Source organism: Thalassophryne amazonica, chromosome 17 (genome assembly GCF_902500255.1).
Source record: "Thalassophryne amazonica chromosome 17, fThaAma1.1, whole genome shotgun sequence".
Classification (NCBI taxonomy): Eukaryota; Metazoa; Chordata; class Actinopteri; order Batrachoidiformes; family Batrachoididae; genus Thalassophryne; species Thalassophryne amazonica.
The window spans coordinates 59,100,153-59,120,052 of NC_047119.1; the positions used below are offsets into that span (position 1 = coordinate 59,100,153).

General features: G+C 40.9%; 1 protein-coding gene across 3 annotated transcripts in view; it reads left to right on the plus strand.

The window, feature by feature from the left end:
* marveld2a (MARVEL domain containing 2a) overlaps positions 1-18,327 on the plus strand; it is a 36,655-nt gene extending 18,328 nt beyond the window's left edge. For 2 of the 3 annotated variants that reach the window (XM_034192340.1, XM_034192342.1), the window contains 5 exons: positions 806-853; positions 1,074-1,243; positions 9,248-9,419; positions 12,599-12,649; positions 17,486-18,327. In XM_034192340.1, coding sequence (XP_034048231.1) covers positions 806-853; positions 1,074-1,243; positions 9,248-9,419; positions 12,599-12,649; positions 17,486-17,617 — 573 coding nt within the window. In that variant the 3' untranslated portion in view covers positions 17,618-18,327. The remainder of the gene's footprint in view (positions 1-805; positions 854-1,073; positions 1,244-9,247; positions 9,420-12,598; positions 12,650-17,485) is intronic. The other variant, XM_034192343.1, reaches the window with a different exon arrangement.
* The last annotated feature ends 1,573 nt before the right edge of the window (positions 18,328-19,900 follow it).

Below are 19,900 nucleotides of genomic sequence, written 5' to 3' on the forward strand. Positions count from 1 at the left end.
AGTAATACAGTGCTTTGAAAATGTTTTTACACCCTTGAGCTTTTGCACTTTTTTATGACATCATATTTAAAAAACAAAACATGCGTGCACACACACACATGAGTGTGTATAGTTTGCCTTTTAATAATTGTATACCTTTTAAATTCACAGTGAAGACAATTCTCTACAACTTGAGATAAATTAATAAACAACATAAACGGCGGACGATTCTCTTTTCTTGACCACAACAACAGTCCTGGTAGTCATGATTGACATCTTTAAATTATATTAATAAATTAAATAGATGTCAAAGATGAAATTGCCCCATTAGTATAACACAATTAAATCCTGTTCTTCAGACCATTTTCTTTATATATGTCAGAGGATGACACACATGACAGATTTTTTTCACAGAACTATGCATTGATTATGGAATGTGATCCCCTAAATTTTTTTATAGTTTTCTTATTGTGCCAAGGAAGTACTCAGTCCTGTAGATTGTAAAATGTCCAAATTTGCCAGCTCTTTGGTCACACCTTTCTAAATTTTATGATCCAGGGTAGGTTCGACATTAAACACCCTTTACAATTGTGTTCACGCACAGACTGCAACATAATGGGACGTGATCTGTGAGGACGGTCGTCATCAACTCCGAACCGTTAAGAAGGTGGATCCTAAAATCCCACCCGTCGACAAACACCCGTCGGTGGTTTTAAGTGTGTTTATATGTGAAGCACAGCAGCGTACACTGTGCGAATTATCACTGCTGTGTTTTTTGTCATTGTGTATTAGCTGCATGTTGATGGGATACAAATGTTTTATTCAGCAGCATGTACAGATGCAGCCCTCTGAGCCTCTAGGTGCACAAACACTGGTAAGCATTCTGTAATACAGATTAATAATAATAACTAATAATATTAAGACATTTTTACTCAATTCAATTCATGATTTATTATTGTATTCATGAGTAATCATTTTATTATCCTATATTATTCTGAATATTTTAGTTTGTTGCAGCCAGGCTACAACTGGAATGATGCCCTCCAATTATTTATTTATTCATTGGTGTTGACCTTTCTTTTGCTTTACCTCAGATGAAAACTGTTCCAGATTCAGCTTCTGCTCCCAAATTGCCACAGCAGGTCCAGGGATCTTCAGTGGTGCCCATCCAGGCCACCCCTAAAACTGGACCCCCAAAGATTTTGCAGGGAATGATACCATCAGGACACATCCCAAAACCTGTTGTTGTGCCAGATTACATTGCGTAAGTACCCCAATTTACTCAAAAAAGTGAATCCAGTATACTACTGGTGCCATAGGAAAGACAATTTAAAAAAAAATGTAAATGTAGGAATATGAAGAGGAATAAATAAATGCATTAGAAAATGGAAAATTTAAATAAAATTTAATAAAAGAATAGCTAAATGTAAAGATGGAGAAGATGGAAAAAATACAATAACAGAATAAATGTGATCATTCATATCTAATTGCTCTTTTCTTCTCTCTCTCAGTTAAAATCAGCTCAGGCTGCTTAGATCACACAAACGTTTTGATAAACCAACGTGTCCAAAGCACCAAAGTCCAATTTAACACCGGACACAACAACAAAGAAAGAACAATGAAACAACACAAAGACTGATGTACCGTATTTACTCTATTAAATTCCCCAGGGGCATGAAATTTTCATGAAGGGGAACATTTATTGACTGTTTGCATATGCATGCGTATGCCTTACGGTATTTAGGGACATGGGTACTGCATGCAAGAGAAGCAGCACAGACTTGAATGTTGTTTTTCTGCATGCAGTAGGTGCAGTGTTGTAATGTAACAAAGTAGAAACACTTTCTTACATTACAATACTTCGTTACTGTACTTAAGTAGAATTTTGATGAATCTGCAATTTACTTCATTATTTATATTTCTGGCGACTTTCACTTTTACTTCACTACATTTCCTCAATAAAATGTATACTTTTTCTCCGATACATTTCCCTGAACCATCTTCGTTACTCGCTACTACAATATAAAAGTAGAAGAAATTTGATTGGGCAATGCCTGTGTGCAGAGGTGAAAGCAGCGGTGCACCGTACCGGGAAGAGACACCCTCTTCAGCCGCAGCGCAGAGGTCCGGTTTTCACCCCTGCAGCAAGTGCTGTGTTTGACATAAAACAAGTTTAAAAGACAAAATAAATAAGTAAAAGATGACAGGTTGAATCTGCGCGCCGCCGAGGAAGAGGAGACTGGAGTGTGAAAAGGGGGCCATCTACACTTTGGACTCCAAGCGCACACAGACATACACAGATCAGCTCCCACGGGAGTTAACACGCACTTAAGAGGAAAACCTCCGTACCGAAAAACTGGCAGGCGTGGCTGTTTCGTTTTATTTATTTTATTTGAAATTTCCGTGTAGATGCAGTGCGTAAAAGCGGCGGCACCTATTGGATTTGAGAACGCAAAGAGCGCTGCGTTTGGTTGCTTTGCAGTGGTTGATGGTGGTGATGCTGGCTTTTTTTTTTTCCCCTTCTCCTTAAATTTGGTACAACTGTGTAGCTATAAATGACTGTTCTGTTTCGCAAGAGCCTGGCTGTTGTGTTTAACAGAACTGTGTGTAGATCTTCCAGGAAAAAGACTGCGTCTTCACAAAAAGAACAACATTACAGCTATATACATCCACCTGTTGCTGACTCATCCCGTCACCAATACCAACTGCTCTGATAGAAGCGCATCCAGACTTTTATAGGCGCTGAGGCCCCCTTCTGGTTTCTCCAGACACCACACTGGTTTTCTTTTCATGTTGCTGTTTCAGTCTCCACTCATTTTGGATTTTACTTTTACTCAACACTTTTGCTTGCGAAATTTACTTTTGATACTTAAGTACAGTAAATGTCAGACACTTTAAGCCATTCGTGTCCAAACTATTCCAGAAAGAGCCGAGAGGGTGCAGGTTTTCTTTGCAGCATGTTACACTGATTAACATCACTTTGAGCAAGTGGGAGGAGTTCATCAGTGAAATCACCTGCTGGAGTCAGTGGCTGCAAAGAAAACCTGCAGCCTCTCGGCCCTTTCTGGAATAGTTTGGACACCACTGCTTTAAGTCTTTTACTCAAGTAATATTTTTAAAGGAGACTAACTTTTACTAAAGTAATTTTATGGTAAGATACTTGTACTTTCACTCAAGTGTCACTTTGAGGTACTTTGTACAAGACTAACTACTACACAGTTACATAAAATTGCTCAGCGCAAACATTTTTATGCGGCAGTGTTCAAGCTAAAAGTTGCGAAAAAGAGAAAGGGAGGCACCATGCTGCTCGGATTTTCCTAGTCGATAGGAACCGCATCTGGGAGTGGTGTAGGAACAAGGATAAGCTTACAACCCTGGCCAAAACAGCAAAACGGCTGTCTGATGGGGGAGGAATGGCAGGCATTTGCGTGACAGGAAAGGGTCTGAAATACAAGGCACTGTGGCTGCATAAGCAACATAAAACCAGAACAGACTTGATTAGATTTCGTGGCAATGAGGTAGGGCTATTTCATTTTCATTTTACTCTGTTCTCTCAGGAATTCACAATTTCACTACATGCAGTGTGACAAAAAAAAAATCAAGGGGGGCTTTTATTAGAGAGGAGTCTTTAATGGAGTAAATACTTTTTGATTTCAATTCAGTTCTTGAATTTGAGTTGAATTTTGAACTGTGATAGCAACGAGGATAGAAAATTACAATTATAAAATTAATGAATTTTGCACAATCCCAGTACATACATTTATTTATTTACTCATTTGCATTATGATGTGTGTGTGGTTTTGGGGTGGGGGGTGGGGGGGGACTCAGGTTGTGGTACGTTGATATATCAGGTAGTAAGATTTGTCCTGTGTTCTTCTCTTTGGGTTGTTTTAATTTCGAGATGTGCATTGAAATTTGGAGTTGCTGAATTTCACTGGTTACAGAAAATTTCTTTATTTCATTTTATTATTTGCATGCCAGGAGGAAGTGAATCTCTGTCTCAGCATTACCTGTCAAACTCTGACCACATGTTCCAGGTTATTTGGGGCAGAGCATGGCAACATGATTTATTTATTTAGAGCCTTCCTTGCTCGATTGTCAGTTTGTGTTCCATGAACTGATACTTGGTTTTGTTCCATTCTGCTTTTAAAGGTCATCTGTCAGTTCATAATCTCTGTTTATGGCCCAGTAATAATGTGATTGATTTCAGCTTTGTGTTTCTTCTCTTCAGTGTTTTAAATAATTTTCTTGACGTTGTACTTTTAGGTAGCGGTGTTGTCATATGAGTGTGTTTGAGAGAAGACGGTCGGTGTCAGTACCAGCTGAGTTCTTGGCTCTGGGTTGTCACAGGGGCTGGTTTTAAGGTTCTTAAAGATTTTGAGTGCCCTTTTTGAATGTTAATTATCATTGGACATCTCCCTAATTCAGGTGTTTGTTGTCCCTGTGTGCGTATTTATAATGTGGCTTTACAATTCTGCATCTAATGATTCTATCACAGCAGGTGTAGCGTTGATGACTGACTGAACTTTGTGCTTCATTGCAATGGACAGAATAGACCTGCACAAGGATGGGATGGACTACAGGACAACAGGCAAGCAGCTTGGTAGAAGACAACAACTGTTATGATTCCCCATTCATGTAAATGGGGAATCTTCTTCACAGACTAAAGTTAATTATGGAGTTCCACAAGGTTCTGTGCTAGGACCAATTTTATTCACTTTATACATGCTTCCCTTAGGCAGTATTATTAGACGCTATTGCTTAAATTTTCATTGTTACGCAGATGATACCCAGCTTTATCTATCCATGAAGCCAGAGGACACACACCAATTAGCTAAACTGCAGGATTGTCTTACAGACATAAAGACATGGATGACCTCTAATTTCCTGCTTTTAAACTCAGATAAAACTGAAGTTATTGTACTTGGCCCCACAAATCTTAGAAACATGGTGTCTAACCAGATCCTTACTCTGGATGGCATTACCCTGAGCTCTAGTAATATTGTGAGAAATCTTGGAGTCATTTTTGATCAGGATATGTCATTCAAAGCGCATATTAAACAAATATGTAGGACTGCTTTTTTGCATTTACGCAATATCTCTAAAATCAGAAAGGTCTTGTCTCAGAGTGATGCTGAAAAACTAATTCATGCATTTATTTCCTCTAGGCTGGACTATTGTAATTCATTATTATCAGGTTGTCCTAAAAGTTCCCTAAAAAGCCTTCAGTTAATTCAAAATGCTGCAGCTAGAGTACTGACAGGGACTAGAAGGAGAGAGCATATCTCACCCATATTGGACTCTCTTCATTGGCTTCCTGTTAATTCTAGAATAGAATTTAAAATTCTTCTTCTTACTTATAAGGTTTTAAATAATCAGGTCCCATCTTATCTTAGGGACCTCGTAGTACCATATCACCCCAATAGAGCGCTTCGCTCTCAGACTGCAGGCTTACTTGTAGTTCCTAGGGTTTGTAAGAGTAGAATGGGAGGCAGAGCCTTCAGCTTTCAGGCTCCTCTCCTGTGGAACCAGCTCCCAATTCAGATCAGGGAGACAGACACCCTCTCTACTTTTAAGATTAGGCTTAAAACTTTCCTTTTTGCTAAAGCTTATAGTTAGGGCTGGATCAGGTGACCCTGAACCATCCCTTAGTTATGCTGCTATAGACGTAGACTGCTGGGGGGTTCCCATGATGCATTGTTTCTTTCTCTTTTTGCTCTGTATGCACCACTCTGCATTTAATCATTAGTGATCGATCTCTGCTCCCCTCCACAGCATGTCTTTTTCCTGGTTCTCTCCCTCAGCCCCAACCAGTCCCAGCAGAAGACTGCCCCTCCCTGAGCCTGGTTCTGCTGGAGGTTTCTTCCTGTTAAAAGGGAGTTTTTCCTTCCCACTGTAGCCAAGTGCTTGCTCACAGGGGGTCGTTTTGACCGTTGGGGTTTTACATAATTATTGTATGGCCTTACCTTACAATATAAAGCGCCTTGGGGCAACTGTTTGTTGTGATTTGGCGCTATATAAAAAAATTGATTGATTGATTGATTATTTATTAAAAAGTGGAAGAAACACAAGATGACTGTCAATCTCCCTCGGTCTGGGATTCCATGCAAGATCTCACTTTGTGGGGTAAGGATGGTTCTGAGAAAGCTCAGAACTACACAGGAGGACCTGGTCAATGACCTGAAGAGAGCTGGGACCACAGTCACAAAGATTACATTAGTAACACATGATGCTGTCATGGTTTAAAATCCTACAGGGCAGCAAGGTTTCCCCTGCTCAAGCCAGCACATGTCCAGGCCCGTTTGAAGTTCACCAGTGGCCATCTGGATAAATATAATAGCACATAGCTGTTTATGCTCAGGGATTGAGCTAACGTTAACAGTGGGCGAGCGGCTGGTTCTAACACGTTTCTGTCAAAACTATGATGTTTGCTCCCCCCAAGCACACCACGGTGTAAAAGAGGACACTGACTACTACAGACTGGTAGAACATCCACAGGAGTTTCCTGCAGATGTTAAAAGACTGCACCCTCCTCAGCAAGTACAACCTGCTCGGTCCCTTTCTGTACAGGTGGTTGGTGTGGGTTGTACAGTCCAGGTTGCTGTCCAGCAACAGGAATCCTTGGATTTTTGGATCTTTGGATTACTTGGTTTATTTCTGACATATGGTGAAAATTTCATGTTGGTACGACCATTAGAAATATACGTACTGCGACAAATGGTGATGCGAACAATACTTATTTGACCTGCTGTGTGTGTGTGTGTGTGTGTGTATACATACATATAGATATTCCAAAGTAACATATATTATTTTCATTAGCTTATCTATAGCTGTTGCTATAATAACTACTACTAACGAGACATTTCCATGGTGTTGTTACTGCAGTGAGCAGGAGCTCTGTGCACATCGTGTGAACCGTTTCCCTGATGACCTCATGCTCAGATCATGGGAGGGAGTGGGGAGGGGCTGTGGCAGTAGGTTGGCATAGCAACCGCTGTGGTGGGTGGGGCAGGGGACAAAGGCCAGGTTTTAGGCATCCTGGAAGTTTCAGTCACACTGCAGTGATCCTGTCTTTGATCTGTGATTCTGACTCATTTAATCTTGTAATCATGCTGATGAGTTCAGAGATCAGGATGAAAGGTGAGTTTGTGCCCTTTGATTCTGATTCTTTTGAGCTTGACTTCAGAATCAAAGCAAGACAGATGTTGAGACAAACACCAGTGAAAACAGAACATCTGTGGTTAGGTTGAAAGATAAAGAATCCAATCAAAGGTCAGGAATGAGGATCAAAAGTGAGTGATTGTATGTATGTTCAGTGAGGTAAATGAGAGCTAGAACGGGCTACAGGACAAGAGGCAAGCAGCTTGGTGAGAAGGCAACAACTGTTGGTGTAATTATTAGAAAATGGAAGAAACACAAGATACCTGTCAGTCTTCCTCAGTCTGGGGCTCCATGCAAGATCTCGCCTCTTGTGGTAAGGATGATTCTGAGAAAGCCAGAACTACAGTATACGTGAGGACCTGGTCAGTGATCTGAAGAGAGCTGGGACCACAGTCGCAAAGATTACATTAGTAACACACTACACCGTCATGGCTTAAAATCCTGCAGGACATGCAAGGTCCCCCTGCTCAAACCAGCACATGTCTGGGCTGTTTGAAGTTCACCAGTGACCATCTGGATGATCCAGAGGAGGCATGGGAGAAGGTCATGTGGTCAGATGAGACCAAAATAGAGGTTTTTGGTATCAACTCCACTCGCTGTGTTTGGAGGATGAGAACAACCCCAAGAACACCGTCCCAGGTGTGAAGCATGGGGGTGGAAACTTTGTTTTTGCTGGTGCTTTTCTGCAAAGGGGACAGAACAACTGCACCGTATTGAAGGGAGGATGGATGGGGTCATGTATCACTGGATTTTGGCAAACAGCCTCCTTCCCTCAGTAAGAGCATTGAAGATGGGTCATGGCTGGGTCTTCCAGCATGACAATGACCTCAAACACACAGCCAGGACAACTAAGGAGTGGAGGTCCTGGAGTGGCCTAGCCAGTCTCCAGACCTGATCCCAATCAAAAATCTTTGGAAGGAGCTTGAAACTCAAACCATGAAAGATCTGGAGATCATCTGTTTGGAGGAGTGGCAAACTTGGTCATGAACTACAGGAAACGTCTGACCTCTGTAATTGCAAACAAAGGTTTCTGTTGTGTGGGCCGCCAGAAGAGGAGGTACTGCTGGCCCACCACCAGAGGGCGCCCTGCCTGAAGTGCGGGCTTCAGGCAAGAGAGGGCGCTGCCGCCTCACAGGAACAGCCGAGGTGACAGCTGTCACTCATCAACTATGACAGCTGTCACTGATCATCTGCACTTCACCCCGGATAGAAGCAGGATGACACCTCCACCACGTCGCCGAGATATTGTTCTTCTATGGAGGTAATACTCTCAGCCTGAATATTCCAATATTGGTTCCAGTAGATACATTGTTGCAGCTGTCTCCCCGGAGCACCGGCGTGGGCCGCGACTGCTTCGCTCTGCTTTCCGCCAGATAAGTGAATAGACAGACGCTGCACGAGTGTGTGTTAGAGGTGGAGGTGGAATTCCCACCGTTGTTGTTACTGGGTGTACACACACCCACACTTGACTGTCTTTGCTCTTCGCCAGCAGTACCAGATCCGACACGCGGAGGTGGTGGCCACCTGGGGGACTCGGGACCTGGCGGCTCCAGTATCCTTCGGGTTCGGTGGCGGAGGAAATCGTGTGGTTCCGGTTCTTCTCTAGACGGACGTCTCCTATCGTCGAGCCTGCCCACACGACACCTTTATCCATTGACTTTGTATTTATTCTATAATCTGCTGTGTGTGGTTGTGGCATTCACAACAGTAAAGTGTTCAAATTTAACTCCTTCTATTGTCCGTTCATTTACGCCCCCTGTTGTGGGTCCGTGTCACTACACTTTCCCAACAGTTTCTGTATCAAATATTAAGGTCTGTTTTTCTATTGTATCAAATACTTGTTAAAAATCATACATTGTGATTTTCTGATTGATTGATTTATTTTTAGACTCTGTCTCTCACAGTTGAAGTGTACCTACAATAAAAAATTACAGACCTCTCCATTCTTTGTAGGTGGGAAAACTTGCAAAATTGACAGTGGATCAAATACTTATTTGCCTCACTGTGTATATGAGTATGTAGTTCAGAAAGTTTAGTCCAGTTCCTTGGTAGTGCCATGCAGAGTTTATATTAATGCCACATGTAATTGTTTGTGTCCTTTCTGCAGTAAATACCCACCAATCAAGTTGGATGAAGAGAGGGACCAATACCGAGCTGTGTTTAACGACCAGTATGCTGAGTACAAAGAACTCCACGCTGATGTTCAGGTGACCGTCAAGAAGTTTGATGAGATGGATGCCATGATGCAAAGTCTCCCCCAGCACCCAAGCAACCAGATGGTGAGCGGTTCTATCCATCTCATTGACTTTGCACATTAATGTTCCAAGATGTTTTCTTAACAGGTGCATGCCTTCATACTCGTTCTGTGTAACACCTGGTTTTACTTTTTTGTAGCAAAGTATTGAATGAATCTGAAATTGTTGTTCATGTCGCGGTCACACGGCATTAACGAAGGTCAACGAGGCCCAAACGAAACAAGAAATCTGGACTTTCGTTGGCATCATTTAACCTTCGCTCAGCCTCGCTCCTGCAGTTGGCGCTTCGTCAGGATTTTTAAACTGTCGAAAAATTTCAACAAATGCCGCCGAAAACCTTAATTCGTCCATACTTTGTTTTGCTGTTGTTCTTCAAGGTTTCTTATTGTTTGCTTTGTTTTTGTAATGTTAGAGTTTTGTTAGCGTTTTCTGTGCATTTATGTCACACACGCAGCGAAAAGGATCATTTCCTTCTCTGCTGCAGCAGTGACAACAGTGGGATGAAACATGACTTCTTCTTTTTCATTGGTGGAAAACACACAAGCTAACCAATCACAAGTCACTAACTCCACGCGTGTTTGATCACAGCCCACCCACTCCACTTGGTTTTGTTTGTGGGTGCGCACTTCGCGCATGACGCGCGTGAATGGAGTTTCTTTCCTTCCTTCTTCCCTCTCTGCCCGAAGCAACACAGGTAAAAAACAAAACATGAATTTGTGTTCATCACTGGTGGAAAATAAACTACATAAGCCAACAATGATCCCCAAGCCACGTAATTTGGTAGCTGAGTGAAGGGATATTGTGGGTGATTTGGCGAGGAGAGAGAAAAGCACACAGCGATTAGAGTTTTGGTATTTGAGAGATTTGAGAAATATTTGACATGTTTGGAGTGTGTATTATTTCGGTGGAGTATTTAGTGTGTGTGGTTCGTTTGGTGGTGTTTGTTTTGTAAAAAATGAGGTGTCTTTTTTTTTTTTTTTTTAATTGGCGTAAGATGTAGTGTGCAGCGCATCATCAGAGTCTGAACCAGACAGTGAGGATTCTGATGATGAAGGAGATGATCCCTCTTTTGTTCTGGACGAGCAACCAGAGCAGGTGAATCCACCGACGTGCGCACAGATCTCCACAGTGGATCAGATTGCATGTTTGTGTTTGTCTGTCTGTATGTAGCCCTGTGACAGAGTGATGTCCTGTCCAGCATGTACCCCCCCTCACTCCCTATAACTGCTGGGATAGGCTCCAGCCCCCTGTGACTCTTAATTGGAGTAAGCAAGTATAGAAATTGAATTCCAAATATTCCACTCTATTTTCCCTGTGATTTTTCTATACAATTTCAATAAAATGGATCGTTGAGTCTCTGTAATTACTATTTTTCTCTGTTCAGAATAGCATTAAAAACAAGTAAACCATGGTACAATTTGCCCTATTGATGTATCCCATAATCCCTTGGGTGCCAGAGAGGCACTGCAATCAAAACAACATGGAGAAACCACATGATGACAGTTGCAAATGTACATTATACAACCAAAATGTAAATTTTTATGCCTTTCAGAACATTTATACATTTATATGCGTGCATGAGACCCTGAAAACTTGCAAAAACAATTATTCCGTTTAATCCACATGAAACTTCATAAACCCAACCTGAATTTCAGACATCTTAAATATATTACTCTGGAACAAACAGTGTTGTAAAGGACAATAAGCAGGACATTAAAGAGCAAACTTCACTTTCCACTGCAGTGAAAAGAGCAGGATGAGGTCGTGGCTCAACGCAGTTCCCATTGTAAATAATGATTAAATCACTTGAGATTCTTGTGTGTTTACAGAATACAAACACTAACAACATCTAAATACATAGATAATATATTCACGAGAGTTTGAGGCACCATAGACAGAGACTTTTACCTTGTTGATGTTGATGCCGTTGTCCGTGTGCAGCGGTTAATTAGGGAATAACTCTGTTGTGACTGATTTGCGGACGTTCATGCTGGTTATACAGTCCCAAATAGAGCTTTAGCTGTGACACGTTAGCGGAGCTTGTAAAAAGGAGTTTTAAAACAGCTATTTGCGACCGTATAACAGCATGAACGTCTAAAATCATCAGACACAAGGGGATTATTCACATTCTGATTCAATTCCATCTTTGCACGGTTTATTTTTCTGTAGGTAATTCGGTCGGCGAGGCTTACCGTCGAGCCGAGGCCATGTCGCTCCAGCAGCGGTCAGGGCGTGGAGTAATCCATCAAATGTGAAAATGTAATTCTGTATCAGATTCCATGGTAGCTTAAATTCACCCATTTAGGCATCGTCGTCTGTACGCAACTTTCTCTCGCTCTCAGCTAACAGCGCCAACAGCTAGCAGCACGTGCGCCCGGTGATCTGTCGAATTGTGCATCTCGTTGCATAAATCAACACTTCCACGTCCCGACATGCAGTTGCGCGGAGGACAGGAATGACATTTGACAGGAATCACATCTTGTCAGAACACCAGTCAGGGCGCGGAGTGAAACGGTCGAATATTTTGCCACCGATCTCTCCATTCTTTGTAGGTGGGAAAACTTGCTAAATTGACAGTGTTATCCCAGTATTATACGGCCTGCAATCTCACACGCTTAACCAATCAGATTCATGGAAGAAAATGTAATTGGATTAGAAATTACAGTGTTTTCTCAGCGTCCTGTAGCAGTTCACCCAGTTGTTGAATTCCCGTGGTGCTGCCACCGCTCTGAGATTTTGCGAGATGTATATGAGAATTGAAACCTCAGTACGGTGAATTTGGTATTTTTATGTTTGGATTGCTGAACAGCGTAACTGCCTTCATGTTTCTTGAATAGAACATCCGTTTCCACTCAGGTGGACTCTGTTTGAAAACCTTCAGTAGAAGAGTCACGACTTTTATTAACTGCTTGTAATAATGGTGTATGTGGAATTTATGTGCTAATTCATTTCTGTGAAATCAGGTCCAGCAGTGATTCGGTTTTGACGTGAGTCCCGATGAAGTGTTTTGGACACAGACTGTCTGGATTAACGCACAAAGTCTTTTTGTTGTTCCAGCGTGCCTCATGTCCTCATTCTGTTGCTTGCTGTGTTTGTGCTTCCTCTTCCCGCTGTACTTCCCCTCCACCCTCACATTCCTCCCTTGCACCATCCACACGGCCTCCCGTAGCATCATTTTGTCCTCTCTCTCTTTGTGTTTGTAGGAGTATGATCGCATTAAGAGAATCCTTCAGGAGTACCAGAGGAAGAAAAACGTGAGCTTCTTTTGTTTGTTGGTTTTTATTTTATTTTTTGTCATGTGATTCGTAGAGCAGCGTGTTTATCCGCGGTGAAAGATCAGCTGTTTCACTGCTGTCCATGGGGTGACTCTGGGTTCTTTTCGACTTTAACACTGATGGATTAAAGTAGTGTATGTAACATCTCCAAAATACATGAAACAAAAACAGATCACACGTCTTCATCTCCCTTTAAGACAAAAAAATACCCATCATTTTGTTGTTTGAGCCCAAACATAGATGTAACATGCCTGTTTCTACACAATAAAACTGTAAAGAAGAAGTTCACAGCAGATTTTCCTTCCTTATCAGGCTGCCGTTGTGGTTCTTATATTTTGGTGTTACCTACCTCTCGGAGCTGTAAAACACTATTAGCCCAAACTTTCACCCGAACAAAGCAGAGCATAGTCTAAGTGTCATTGGTAGTTTTGAGTGGGCACCACACTTCTACCAATCCACTAAACACTACTTAGCAAAGTTAACTTTTTCGTCAGCAGATTATCTTTTCAACTAACTCTGAAATCATTCGAGTACTAATTATTCATTCATTAATTTTCTTCCACTTATTCGGGTCCAAGTTGCCATGGCATTGGACAAAGCAGTGCATCCCAGACCTCCATATCATCATGCAAGTCCTCTAAATCTTCCTGGGCAAAACTGAATCCCTCTAGTGTGTCTTGGCTCTTCCCCATGTCCTCCTCCCAGTTGGACGTTCCTGGAAGACATCTGTAGGGAGATCACCAGCGGCATCCTCACCAGATGTCCGCATCACCTCAGCTGGCTCCTTTTGATGCAATGGTGAGGCTTCACCCGGATTTCCTTATAGATACTCAAACTTCTCACCTTGTCCCTTAGTGTAACCCCCCATATACCCACTGGAGGGTTCTCATTTCCACACTCGTATTCATGAGTTTGTTCTTTCAATCATTACCCAAAGTTCACGTACATAGCTGAGTATAGGAGCAATTGCTAAATCGAGAGTCTTGCCTTCTGGCTCATTTCTTTCTTCACCACGATATTCTGGTACAGCACTTGCAAAACATCAGATGATGAAACATTAGCCTCAATCCATCTATCGATCTCACGATTGAACGTATCCCACTGATGAAAAAGACCCAGAGATCGTTGGGGTGATGACTCTGCCCTGACCCAGAGGGGACAATCCACTCTTTTCTGGCAGAGGACCATGGTTTCAGATTTGGAGGTGGTGATATGCATCACACTCATCCTCAGACCTGCTCAGTGTACCTCAGAGGTCACTGATGATGCCAACAAAACCACATCATCTGCAAAAAGCAGAGATGAAATTCTGATGTCACTAAACTGGACACCCTCTGGTCACTGATTGTGCCTTGAAATCCTGTTAATGAACATCAAAGGCAGCAAGGTGCTAGGTGACAACATGGAGTCCAACACCCTCACGAGAACAGGTCGGACCAAGAAGCTTCTGCTAAATTTAGTTCCACTAACTTATAACTTCTTAATTCCTCTTTTATATCAGGTGAACCTGAATAATTTTGGGATTTACAAACTGAATTTAAGGTGTTGTATCACTAAAATTGACCTTTTAAGTAACCGTCAGAACCAGTGGTTCCTTTTTTTTTTTTACATACAGTGTTGTGCAAAATGTTAAAACGATGTATCTTTCAGTTAATTAAATTATTCTCCGTCTCTCAGCACCTTCCAGCTTCAGCTGTAGATCACAGTAGTTATGTGACACTGCACAGTATGACAACTGTCAACATGCAAAGGCGGCATTAACCCCTTAATGCCCATCGTCGCATATATGCTACAATCTCTGACTCAAATATGCAACTTACCAAATTGACCTGTATGCCCGTTGTCACAAATTTGCAACATACCATCATTATTATTATAACATTATAACATAATAACATAAAGTCATTACCAGAATGCCCAATATTACTATCTAGTTTTTGTGCAAAAGTGAAATTAATAATCTCAACATTATTTACCATCTACTTAAAGGCAAAAACACACACAAAACATTTTTTTATATACAGCTATATAAATTCGGACATTAAGGGGTTAAGTTGGTGCAGTGTTGTTTTTTTGTTTGTTTTTTTTTGCTATTTATACAGTGCGATTATCAGATACTCTTAGGTGGGTTCTCAACATGCATGCACGCTGCTTTTATGCATAGTGTTGTGTATTAATGCATCAATGTACATGGAAAATGACAACAAATCATCTCATGATTTAATTAGTTTACAATTCAGAGGTCTGCGATTTGATTATGGAACAGTTATCAATGCATCTTGATGGATCTTATTTCTACACAGGATTTCTTTTTTCTCACTGGGTGACAACTTGTTACTTTTAAATCAAAGTATTTGTAATGATCCATAACAAATATATTTCTAATATATTCTTTAATAGCCTGTCCATGTTGCACCTGTGTCACTCTCATTCACTGATCCCAAATTGTATAACCCGGGTGGGTTGTTGTCCCCGAGCCCACCTGCTAAAACTGCTTCTGTAAGTGTGGCTTCAGAATGACTCTTATTTGGATTATTACCACTCCAGCAAAAAACAACAACAACAAAAAAAATAGAAAAACAAAAAACAAAAGGTCAGGCTCACATTTGCAGCTTCTTTCTGCTTTTATATTCGCATCATCGCAATACACATGCACACTGACTGTGCTGCACTCATGCGCTTTGTACTTATCACAATAATTAAAACAGGAACGCTGTACATGTGCTCCACCACAATGCACTGCACAGTGCATGTTAAAAGGAGACAATTGTAGGTGATCGGCCACGATACTAGACAAATAATGTGTTTGCATTCTTTCTTTGCCCTTTATGAAATAACAGAATGAGTCTGCTTTCAGCAGAGCCGTGAGCTGCACCTTTTACATGTTTATAGATGGTGTGGATAAAAACAGAGATTTTCTTTTGCTGCACAAACAGGCACTTTGTCATTAAACTGTTTGGTTTTTTAGATTTTGAATTTAAAAACAGATTAGTTTTGGCCAGAACTAGTTACTAGATGTTTCTTGTCCTGTGGTGTGTCACATGTAGTCCAAAAACAGTTGTTTTTTCTAAGCATAGAGGCTGCAATTCCTCTATACGTAGTCTCCTCCTGTTTTAGTCTGTAACAAAGCTGCATGACAATTATACTTACATAAAAAGTACATTATCTGTTCAAAAAATTACTTGAGTGAAATTAAAAACACAGGTTTACGTAAGAAATGTGAAAAATGCTCACCAACAGTGTCCAGCAGCCACGTTCCAACCCCTGCAATTAGCATTTATAAAATCAAATATTGACATTTCTGTATTGATTTTCATTGTCCACGTCCACATTGAGATGCATCCAAGAATTGATTTTAATGTGCACCAGAATAAATTGAAGCCAACAACACAGTGAGAATCCAGTTAGAATTGCTTTTCACTTCTTCTTTTAAATGTTATGGTTTAGAGAACAGTTGCAAATAACAGAACATCTGCATCACTTTAAAATATGGACACTGGACACTAAAATTACTGCAACAGTCATTTTTGAATGCATTTTCTGCTGGATCAGTATCACGAACAGCTGACCTAAAGGTTTCTGGAAGCCTGTGCTCTCCGTGTCTGCATATAAAGAGCTTCTTTGATAAATTTGTTTAAAAAAAATGTAGAAATGTGCGTAGAAAACCCTCTTAAGAGTGGTCTCTGTTGGAAAATGGACCACGTATGCTTTGGAAGATTCGTACCACCAGCTGAAGTGACACGTGTGATGACACCACGTATCTGTTCGCATCCAAAGTCAGGTACTGGTCAGTTGTCTAACAGTTCGGGGAAAGAAGCAGCTTGTGGCGTGTGAGTACCTGGTCCACAGGTCCAGTAATGCCTGCCAGGGAGGAGCCGTTAAAAAAGGTGGTGTGCAGTATGAGTGGGGCCTGTAATAATCTTAGAGGTCTCTCTCTGGACCAGTAGATGTCCTCAAGTGTAGGCACCTGTGTGCCAGTGATGTTTTGTGCTGTCCTTAGAATGCGCTGAACAGCCCTCTGGTCTTGTTTAGTACAGCTGCTGTACCATGTTATAATATCGTAAGTCAATATTCCACTGTACATCGGTTTAACTTGAGGAGGAGACCTTGCCAAAGTTGAGGTATTCTCAGCCTTCTCAAAAGTTAAAGGTGTTGCTATGCCTTGCTGATAACAGCAGAGCTGTGTGCAGTCCGGGAGAAGTCCCCAATGTATACGCCCTGAAATTTGAAACTGCAGTCTGGCAGTGAATTCAGTCCCAAATACTTTCAACTCAGCCAACAGAGCAGTTTAGTGTCAATGCTTCAGTTGACCAGGCTGCTCTTTGGGACAACTCTGAAGATTTGTGGGATCTCCAACAAGTTGCTGGACATCATAGCCAGTCTTTACACAGATATGGTCGGGGCAGAAAGTCTGACTTCTTCTTCCCAGTGAATACTGGTGTTCATCAAGGATGTGTCCTGGATCCTACACTGTAAGTGTTGAGTAGAGTTGTCTGTGGTAGCGAGGAAAGGCCTACTGACCTGAATTTCATGGATGACAGTGTAATATTTGCGAATTTTGGGAGTTTTGTTGAAAAGGAATGCTGTGACAAAAGTTTCAAAATTCTAGAGTCTCTAAAACCTTTGCTTAGTATTGTATAGCCTCTTCAGGGCTTTTCTATCTTTGTGAAATCATAAAGCAAGAATCTTAAAGTAATAAAAGGAAAACCCATGATGAAGCTGTACTTTTTTTAAGACATCTTGTACTTAATGTGAGACAAAGCAGCGAAGGTTATAAGCCTGTAATTGAATCAGATTTGTGCTTTGCCACCCTAGGATCCGTCTTTCTTGGAGAAGAAGGATCGCTGTGAATACCTGAAGAACAAACTGTCGCACATCAAACAGAAGATTCAGGAATATGACAAAGTGATGGAGTGGAATGATGGACCTTTGCATTCTCTGACCTGAAACACCACCGGAGGATACAAATACAGATCTACCGACCAGACTTTATAGATTTCTTTCTGCAGCAGTTTTCTGTGGCCTTCTAGTTGTATATTTAAAGTCATGTGTTGAACCAAAGGTTTAAATGATTTACTTGTTTTTTTTTTTGTTTTTTTTTACTAAAATGGTCTTAATATGCAAAAAGCACAATTTGTGTCTGATACTGTGAATGTAATTATATCTGAAGATTTCACAACACCGCCGTTATACAATCTGAATGTTTTGACGATGATTCTTTTTGGCAAAATGGAGACACTACATTTCTGTATATTATTTCTAACTTTTTTCCTTTGAGTATTTATCTGTTTAGACATCACGAGTTACCGGTCTGACATGAACGCCTCTGCCTGTCGGGACAGATCCCCAACGCAGCAGAATTCTTGTCTTTCTTTCCTCCTTCTGCATGCTGTTTTGTATGTACCTAACAAGTGGCTACATTTGTTTATGCGTGTCTCCTCCAACAGCACAATTTAATGTTTTGTCATAATTGTATTTTATAAGTTCTACCATTTCATAGATTAAGCATTTTGTACTTATGCTGCATTCATCACATGCCAGAAAGTGGGAAATTACAAACTCCAATCCGGTCCAATTCAGTGTACCGATTTCTGTGGCATACTAAGTGATGAATTGGTGCTTTCTGTCTTCAGAATACAGCTCTGCTTCTGCACTGACACTTTGCGGCTGTTTTCTTTATTCAGCAGCTGTTGATAGAAAACGTAAACACGATAAACATGATGCAAACTGAATCATTATCATTATTATTGCAGTAAAGTCCGTCACGCGGCACTAATGAAAGACACCGAAGCCAAAACAAAACAAGAAATCTGGACTTACATTGACTTTAGGAGACATTGTTTAACCGTCATCCAGCTTAGTTTCTGTAGCTGCTGCTTCATCAGAATTATCAAAAACTTGAAAAATGTGAACGAATCCTAAGGACAACCTCAATTCGTCCGTATTCCGTTTTGCTTTCTGTCTTGAGGTTTCCTCATCGTTTGCGTAGTTCCCATACCATCAGCGTTTCGTTTGACTGTCATTCAACTTCGTCGAACCTCCCAAGTCTGACGTCTTGCATGAACATTAACATATCGGAATGGATCAATAACTAAAGATCCGACGGGCTGAACGTGACTCGTCCATGTGTGGGACAAAAAGCAGCGTTTTCATACAGAAACAATAGCACCAAAACGTTTTATCAACTACTTTAACTATTTATGCATGTTGCTGTCTCTGGCTGCAACGTGCATGTGCATGCACACATTGTAGTGAAGACAGACCTGTTGTCAAGACAACTAGCTCTTACAGCTGCAATGCGTAAGTCGTCGCTCCCTTCATTTTTCTTTTGTTAGTTTTGGTTTTGTTTCATTCTTTATGTGCTCTGCACTCACAGGCTTTTCTGTGATTGGAGAAGTGCTGGCTCATTCGTCCACTTTTTCTCGATTTGTGACTTTGGGATTTTTTCTGTCCTATGACAGAAGGTCACATTATTAAGGTCTTATTATTTTCATGTGTGTGTGAGAGAGCGATTGTGAGAGAGCCACACAATTCAGGTTTTATAATGATTTTGATCAAACTTTCTTGAATGTTTGAACCTCAAAGACAAAAATATATGATTTTGGAGAAAAGAAAAAAAAAAGTTAAAATATCACCTATCAAGTTTAAAAAGTCAGATGTAAAGTTTAAAATTTATACAGTGCTTTTATACGGCGCATCCAGAAAGTATTCACAGTGCTTCACTTCCACATTTTTTAATGTTACAGCCTTATTCCAAAATGGATGATATTCATTTTTTCCCCTCACAATTCCACACAATACCCAATAACGATGATGTGAACTATGTTTTTTATGGTGGGGGGATTTTTGCCAATTTCTATATATATATATATATATATATATATATATATATACACTAAACAAAAATATAAACGCAACACTTTTGGTTTTGCTCCCATTTTGTATGAGATGAACTCAAAGATCTAAAACTTTTTCCACATACACAATATCACCATTTCCCTCAAATATTGTTCACAAACCAGTCTAAATCTGTGATAGTGAGCACTTCTCCTTTGCTGAGGTAATCCATCCCACCTCACAGGTGTGCCATATCAAGATGCTGATTAGACACCATGATTAGTGCACAGGTGTGCCTTAGACTGCCCACAATAAAAGGCCACTCTGAAAGGTGCAGTTTTGTTTTATTGGGGGGGATACCAGTCAGTATCTGGTGTGACCACCATTTGCCTC